The following is an 8722-nucleotide window of genomic DNA, read 5'->3' on the forward strand; positions in this document are numbered from 1 at the left end:
CAACTGTGTACTACAAGTGCACCTGGAAGTCCAGTCGCTGTAGATCTGAGGGGGACATGCAAGGAAAATAAACAGCATTTTTTTCTTGCACGATTGGATGATAGAAATCAGCAGAGCTTCATCTGATTTCAGATCTTCCCCTCAGATCTACAGCGACTGCACTTCCATCCAGCGCACTCATAGTGCACAGTGGATTTCCTTTAGTAAATAAACCCCTGTGGTTGTTGTTACCAGTGTTACATTTCGTCAGCTGCCTTTTTACAGTGACAAAAACAAAATGAAAAAGTACACATTTATCGTCCACTAACGAAAGCTATGACAAAAAGCAATTCCATCTTCGTTAAGGAACGAAAACTAACGAAAATGTGAAGGAAGGACATTTACCCTTGTGAATTTCTGGTTTTCACAGAGCCTGCAAGTGTTTCTGCTCCCAGCAAGCAAGCGAGTCCATAGCGTACTTACTACTAAGACCCCGTTCCCCCCTGAGCGTTTTTCAGCTCGTAAAATGCCCATCAAGCAAAATCCCATTTATTTCAATGACCCCTGTTCACAATTTGTCGCCTGAGGCGTTTTTGTTTGATGTCAATGCCTGCCTCCAAACACCTGCAAAAAACGCCCAAAAAAGGTAAAACGCCAAAAAAAAAAAAAAAAAACCCTTGAAAAGGATTTGTTCCGGTGTGAATGGAGACTTCGCAGTTAGCACTATGCAGCATTACAGGCCTCCCCAGATGACCATCCATAGCAGAGCATTGAGTGTGTACATTACAGGCCTCCCCTCAGACCACCATCTAGAGCACTGTGCAGCATTACATACAGGCCTCTCAGACCACCGTCCCAGAGCACTGTACATTAATACAGGCCTCTCAGACCACCGTCCCAGAGCACTGTGCAGCATTACAGGCCTCTCAGACCACCGTCCCAGAGCACTGTGCGGTATTACAGGCCTCTCAGACCACCGTCCCAGAGCACTGTACGTTAATACAGGCCTCTCAGACCACCGTCCCAGAGCACTGTGCGGTATTACAGGCCTCTCAGACCACCGTCCCAGAGCACTGTACGTTAATACAGGCCTCTCAGACCACCGTCCCAGAGCACTGTACGTTAATACAGGCCTCTCAGACCACCGTCCCAGAGCACTGTGCAGCATTACAGGCCTCTCAGACCACCGTCCCAGAGCACTGTGCGGTATTACAGGCCTCTCAGACCACCGTCCCAGAGCACTGTACGTTAATACAGGCCTCTCAGACCACCGTCCCAGAGCACTGTGCAGCATTACAGGCCTCTCAGACCACCGTCCTAGAGCACTGTGCGGTATTACAGGCCTCTCAGACCACCGTCCCAGAGCACTGTACGTTAATACAGGCCTCTCAGACCACCGTCCCAGAGCACTGTGCAGCATTACAGGCCTCTCAGACCACCGTCCCAGAGCACTGTGTGGTATTACAGGCCTCTCAGACCACCGTCCTAGAGCACTGTGCGGTATTACAGGCCTCTCAGACCACCGTCCCAGAGCACTGTGCGGTATTACAGGCCTCTCAGACCACCGTCCCAGAGCACTGTGCGGTATTACAGGCCTCTCAGACCACCGTCCCAGAGCACTGTGCGGTATTACAGGCCTCTCAGACCACCGTCCCAGAGCACTGTGCAGCATTACAGGCATCTCAGACCACCGTCCCAGAGCACTGTGCGGTATTACAGGCCTCTCAGACCACCGTCCCAGAGCACTGTGCGGTATTACAGGCCTCTCAGACCACCGTCCCAGAGCACTGTGCGGTATTACAGGCCTCTCAGACCACCGTCCCAGAGCACTGTGCGGTATTACAGGCCTCTCAGACCACCGTCCCAGAGCACTGTACGTTAATACAGGCCTCTCAGACCACCGTCCCAGAGCACTGTGCAGCATTACAGGCCTCTCAGACCACCGTCCTAGAGCACTGTGCGGTATTACAGGCCTCTCAGACCACCGTCCCAGAGCACTGTACGTTAATACAGGCCTCTCAGACCACCGTCCCAGAGCACTGTGCAGCATTACAGGCCTCTCAGACCACCGTCCCAGAGCACTGTGTGGTATTACAGGCCTCTCAGACCACCGTCCTAGAGCACTGTGCGGTATTACAGGCCTCTCAGACCACCGTCCCAGAGCACTGTGCGGTATTACAGGCCTCTCAGACCACCGTCCCAGAGCACTGTGCGGTATTACAGGCCTCTCAGACCACCGTCCCAGAGCACTGTGCGGTATTACAGGCCTCTCAGACCACCGTCCCAGAGCACTGTGCAGCATTACAGGCATCTCAGACCACCGTCCCAGAGCACTGTGCGGTATTACAGGCCTCTCAGACCACCGTCCCAGAGCACTGTGCGGTATTACAGGCCTCTCAGACCACCGTCCCAGAGCACTGTGCGGTATTACAGGCCTCTCAGACCACCATCCCAGAGCACTGTGCGGTATTACAGGCCTCTCAGACCACCGTCCCAGAGCACTGTGCGGTATTACAGGCCTCTCAGACCACCATCCCAGAGCACTGTGCGGTATTACAGGCCTCTCAGACCACCGTCCCAGAGCACTGTGCGGTATTACAGGCCTCTCAGACCACCATCCCAGAGCACAGTGCAGTATCACAGGCCTCTCAGACCACCGTCCCAGAGCACTGTGCGGTATTACAGGCCTCTCAGACCACCATCCCAGAGCACAGTGCAGTATCACAGGCCTCTCAGACCATTGTCCCAGAGCACTGTGTCTTACAAGCCTCTCAGACCGCCAGCCAGAGCACTGTGTGCATTACAGGCTTCTTCAGAACGTCCAGAGCAGCAAAATCTGTATCTGTGAGTTTGTTCAAACCTTAATTCCATAAATAATAACATGATTATTCAATTTTTTTACTCCAGGAGTATATAATGGAGTTTGAAAATTCTAGAAAAATGCTTACATAATGCATTACAATTTAACTAAACCCATTAGATTTTAGTTGACTAAATACGACTAAAACTAAAATGGCATTTTAGGCATACGACTAAAACTAAATTGAAATAGGATGCCAAAATGAACACTGATTGTTACTATCTTAGCCCAACGAGTTCAGTTTGTGTTCCAGTAAGTGGAAGTCAAAGGGCAGATATTTGTCTGTGTTGGCTTCCTATAGACTTCAAAACCCAAGTCCCTCCGTCCTTGACATGCAACACAGCCCAAAAACAGTCATTTGTTACACTGTCACTGTACCTCTTCTCATGTGACTTCTTATAGATATTTCTGTGTTTCCTGCACTCATTACAACAGAGGTAGCCACTTCCATGATGGTAAAACATCTTCAACATCACAAAAGCCCAGCTAAATGAGACCAGTGTCTGGGATACACCTTTGCTTTATCACATTGTTAGTGGACATTGGGGTTCAGAGCATTGCTGGGGGAGGATTGGCCCCTCACATTTCGCTGTGTTTTGATTACATCTACTAATAGTAATGTAATGATAAATCCTGCTGCGATTGGTATTCCAGTGGGATCTTGGAGAAAAACGTCACCTACATGCACCATGTTCATTTTGATGAAGAGCCATACACAGATAGTTCAGATTTAGGACTTGATAGAAAATATATGATAGGCTTTAAACAAAAAACTGACTAACGCCAGTCAATTTTTTTTAAGCTTTTAAACTGATTATTAATTTCTACATTAAAACAATATACATATACTGTATACAATTAGGAATCAGGCAGTAGACGTGGTAGTAAGGCCAGAGTCTAAGCTATACCTGATGTTGTAAGTGGAAACGTGAACTGGTTAGGGGTAGTGGTTTTCATGTTAGGGGTAGCAGTGACAGTATACTGGTTGTGATACACAGGATTGGGATAGGCGTAGTGGTATAAATCGATAGAAGTACATTGGATAGGGAAAGTGGCATACTGTCTTGGGACATCAGTATTGGAGTTTGTAGCTATACCTTATCTTGCAGATGGGGAGGGTACACTGATTAAAGGTAGCACTAGCAGTACACTGGATGGGGGTGGCAGCTCCAAAGGTTCTGATCAAGTCTGATCTTGTAGTTCAGGAGGATAACAAGGGCTGGGGTAATGATCACTCAGTAGGGATACACCAGGTATGGGTAACTGCTCCGAAGTTCTGATCATACCAGATCTGGTCGTTGGAGGAAATGACCCGGAAAAAGGTAGTAGTACACCAGATAGGGGTAGCGGCACCCTGGAAGAAAGTGCAGGGGGTTTTGGCCATACCTAATCTTGTAGTCAGAAAAGGTGACCTGGATAGGGGTGGTGGTCAACACAGATGGTAGCAGTAGACCAGTCGGGGATAATAGTATTAGGGTTCAGGAAGGTGATTCGGTTAGAGGTAGCAGTACACTGGATGTTAATAGCAGTGCCAGGGTTTTGGTCATAGCTGATCTTGCAGCTGCAGAAGGGGGACAGGGTAGGGGTCCTAGACTTCTGATAGACATAGTGGACGTAGTGGTAAGCGCTAGGTTTACGGCAATACCAGATCTTGTGGTTGGAGAAAGTGACCCAGGTAAGGGTAGCAGAACACCTGACAGTAAGAGGAAAGAATGGGGGGGGGGGGTGTAACTGGCCAATAATGAGGTTCTGCTGGCAGTACCTGGTCTTGTAGTTGGTGCTCTAAGTACAGCTGACTGTGGGGGGAGGATTGGGCAGCGCTGGGATTCCAGTGGTACATGGGTTTGTACTTGGGCAAGATGGCCTGGTTACTGGAGAAATTTAAGCCAGCCATGGACGGATCAAAGTTCAGCCAGTTCACAGGGAACTGTCCAAATTTCAACCCATCTATGGGCAGGCTGGTTGTACTGAAGTTGATCTATCAATCAACTTCAGTACAAACAGCCTGTTGGGTTTTTTAGCACAATCACTGCCGCTGACTATAGCCAGCAGCACTGATCATTGTATTCTAATGGCAGAGAAACCTCCCACTGTCAGAATACAATAGAGCAGTGGGAAGGATTCCCCCATCAACTGACTGTGTTAATGGGGGAATCAAGCAATTTTAAAAATTGCATAATGTATGACCAGCCTTAGCAATTTACCAGTTTAGGAGGCTGAACTGGTCAAGGGTAGCAATACTCCAAATGAGTATTCCAAAGCTACAAGCTATCTTGTAGCTTTGGAAAGGGACTGGGTTGGTTTCACAGAACTGGGTAGGGGTAGCAGTGCCAGGTTTGAGCCATACCAAAACTTGTAATTGGGGGAAGGTGAACTGGCTAGGGTTTTCAGTACATGGGATAGGTTGGCAGTGTTGGGGTTCCAAACCCTCGCAATCTTGTGGTTGGAGAAAGTGACACCGGATGGGGTAGCCACTCCAGGGCTCTGGTCATCCCTAATTTGTAGTTGGGGAAGGTGACCCAGAAAGGGGTAGCAGTACACTAGATAAGGATAGTTGCAATCCTGAAATGGGAGGAGGGCCGCAGGAGTTACCACAAAACCCGTGCTCAGTTGTAAAAGGTGCCATGTACAAGGGTAGTGATCACTAAAGACGGGGGGGGGGGGGGGGCAATAGACTGGACGTGGATTGCAGTACAAGGGTTTGGGAAGGTGAACTGGTCAGGGAAGAGCCTGGCACTGTACCTGATCTTGTAATAGACCAGGGTAGGGATCACAGTCATCAGGTTGGGGTAGCAGTGCCAAGGTCTGGGCTTAACCAAATCTTGTGATCGGGGAAGGTGCATAGATCAAGGGTATTAGTACACCATATGGGGGGTGCAAGGTTTCTGCGGTGATGGGAGTGAAAATGCCAAGGTTTGGGACATTCCAGATATTGTAACTGGGGAAGGAGAACTGATCAGGTGTATGCTGGCAGGGTTCAGCTGTACCTAAACTTGCAGGTTGGAAAGGTGACCTGGATGGGATATTGGTACACAAGATGCAAGTAGAAGTGTTCTGGCCTAGCCTCATTTTGTAGTTGGAGAAGACGACCTTTGTGGGGAATTGGTCATTAAAGAGCCTTAGCAATAAAGGGGGTTCAAGAAGCTAAACTGGTTAGGGGTAGCAGTACACCAGATGTGGGTGGCACTGTATCTGAACTTGTATGGGATCGCAGTCACTGTAGAGGGTAGCAATGGCAAGAGTGGCAGTGCCAAGACCCTAGAAAGGGGAAGCAGTTATCAGTACACCAGATGGGGGTGGTAGTGCCGTGGTCAGCCATACCTTATACTGTAGTTGGGGGAAGGCGATCCACTTAGGGGTATTGGTATATCTGATGGGGGTGGTAGTGCCAGGCTCAGCCATACCTTATACTGTAGTTGGGGGGAGGGGATCTGGTTAGGAGTATTGGTATATTTGATGGGTTGATATTGTAGTTGGGGGAAGGTGATCCGGTTGGGGGTATTGGTATATCTGATGGAGGTGGTAGTGCCGGGCTCAGCCATACCTGATACTGTAGTTGGGGGAAGGTGATCTGGTTAGGGGTATTGGTATATCTGATAGGGGTGGTAGTGCCAGGCTCAGCCATACCTTATACTGTAGTTGGGGGAAGGTGATCTGGTTGGGGGTATTGGTATATCTGATGGGGGTGGTAGTGCCGGGCTCAGCCATAACTGATATTGTAGTTGGGGGAAGATGATCCGGTTAGGGGTATTGGTATATCTGATGGGGGTGGTAGTGCCGGGTCAGCCATACCTTATACTGTAGTTGGGGGAAGATGATCCGGTTAGGGTTATTGGTATATCTGATGGGGGTGGTAGTGCTGGGGTCAGCCATAACTGATCTTGTAGTTGGAGGAAGGTGATCTGGTTAGGGGTATTGGTATATCTGATGGGGGTGGTAGTGCCGGGCTCAGCCATAACTGATATTGTAGTTGGGGGAAGGTGATCTGGTTGGGGGTATTGGTATATCTGATGGGGGTCAGCCATACCTTATACTGTAGTTGGGGGAAGGTGATCCGGTTAGGGGTATTGGTATATCTGATGGGGGTGGTAGTGCCGGGCTCAGCCATAACTGATATTGTAGTTGGGGGAAGGTGATCCGGTTAGGGGTATTGGTATATCTGATGGGGGTGGTAGTGCCGGGCTCAGCCATAACTGATATTGTAGTTGGGGGAAGGTGATCTGGTTGGGGGTATTGGTATCTGATGGGGGTGGTAGTGCCGGGCTCAGCCATACCTTATACTGTAGTTGGGGGAAGGTGATCTGGTTGGGGGTATTGGTATATCTGATGGGGGTGGTAGTGCCGGGCTCAGCCATACCTGATCTTGTAGTTGGGAAATGTGTGCTTCTTGCGGATCACCCTCTTCAGTTGAGTGATGATGATGGAGGTGAGCTGCGGCATGGGTCGTCCCTCAAACTGGCTGTGGACCTGGAAGTCGATGAGCGGCTCCTCCAGAAAGCAGACCGACCAATGGCTGAAGGGTAGGCGGCTGAGCACCAGGCGTACTCGGCCCTGCAGACGGGCCAGCCGGACGGCCAGGAAAGCGTTTTTCCCAAACAGCAGCTCCACATCGATGGCCAAGCGGAAGCCTCCGGAATAGTCCAGCTCCAGCTCGAAGCTGAGCTCTGGGGGAAGGGATTCCGCGGGGGAGGGTCCTGGAGAAAGTAGGCGGATACCACTTACCTCAGGCACCGCCTCCCCCAGACTGAGCTCGCGGACACTGAGCCCCTCCAGCAGGCGGCCAGCTGTACGGGACAGCAGCAGCTCTTCCAGTTCCACCCGGATTTTGCGGAGCATCCATCGGCGCAGCTCGGCCGTGTCACGGAGCTCCCGGAACAGAAAGAGGAAGATGGCATTCAGGAAGTGGCAGCTCTCTGCCCCGGCCTGACCGGTCACATCGTCCCTCATTGGGGGCCCAGAGGATGGGGGAGGGGCCCAGGCCGGCCGCCGGTACACTGACAGCAACACCAGTACCGTCAGCAGGCAGCCGGCCAGAGCGGCCAACACCAGAGCCAGCACCATCCCGGCCCGACACTGCGGCCCCGCCCACACTGTACGCCTGGGGAGGAGCTGGCCCGATCACATGACCCGTACACCCACTCTGTACGGCCAGAGGAGGGAAGTCACATGACTCCCATACATAATTCTTACTGGAGGAGAGCTCGAAAGGGCGGAGTACCGCAGCTTAGTTGACTTTCCTGTCACAAGGAGGGTGGGGTTTAGGATGACACATGACCGCTTCCTGGAAGGTCACTGGAGGGACCCGAGGACCCCGAGGTCAGCTGATTCATCTTACGCTCTGTCACATACGGGGAGGGCGGAGACTGTGCGTCAGCTGACCTAACCTTCAGATCTTTCATTGGCCAACATTGTGGAGAGGCGGGGCTAATTGGTGGAACACCCCGTCGGAAAATACAACGGAAGTGACGTTACGACCAAAATTGCTTACTGCGCATGCTCTATGCGTTCCAACGTGGTTGCTATGCGTTTCAACAGGTTTTCTAATGTAACAGAACACGAAGGCAGCAGCAAACATCTTCTTCCACCCAGCGAAGTCCTAAATTTCACACAGCTTATATACTAAAATAGACTATTTCACCGTGACCGAGTGGAATTGTCTATTTCACTATATAATCAGTTTGGCACTGAGCAGTGCGGGGTGCACCAAGATGGCCGTCGCCACCTTCTACCTGCAGGCTTGTCGCTGTATGTACGACAATACTAAAATAATAAAAATTGAATCTTATGTTTTAGGCTATAAGGTGAGTTTACAGGTAAAATAAGTGTGAAATTGAAGATTAGTCTGGGTGTAAGAAGATGTCCGCTGCTGTCTTCATTTTGTCA

The 8722-nt window shown here is 50.4% G+C and overlaps 1 protein-coding gene across 2 annotated transcripts in view; it reads right to left on the minus strand.

Annotated features, from left to right (window-relative positions):
- PDZD8 (PDZ domain containing 8) overlaps nucleotides 1-7942 on the minus strand; it is an 85113-nt gene extending 77171 nt beyond the window's left edge. For both annotated transcript variants that reach the window (XM_082266696.1, XM_082266695.1), the window contains exon 1: nucleotides 7197-7942. In XM_082266696.1, coding sequence (XP_082122822.1) covers nucleotides 7197-7900 — 704 coding nt within the window. In that variant the 5' untranslated portion in view covers nucleotides 7901-7942. The remainder of the gene's footprint in view (nucleotides 1-7196) is intronic.
- Between the last annotated feature and the right edge of the window lie 780 nt (nucleotides 7943-8722).

Source organism: Pelophylax lessonae (genome assembly GCF_965119305.1).
Source record: "Pelophylax lessonae genome assembly, chromosome: 9".
NCBI classification, from domain to species: Eukaryota; Metazoa; Chordata; class Amphibia; order Anura; family Ranidae; genus Pelophylax; species Pelophylax lessonae.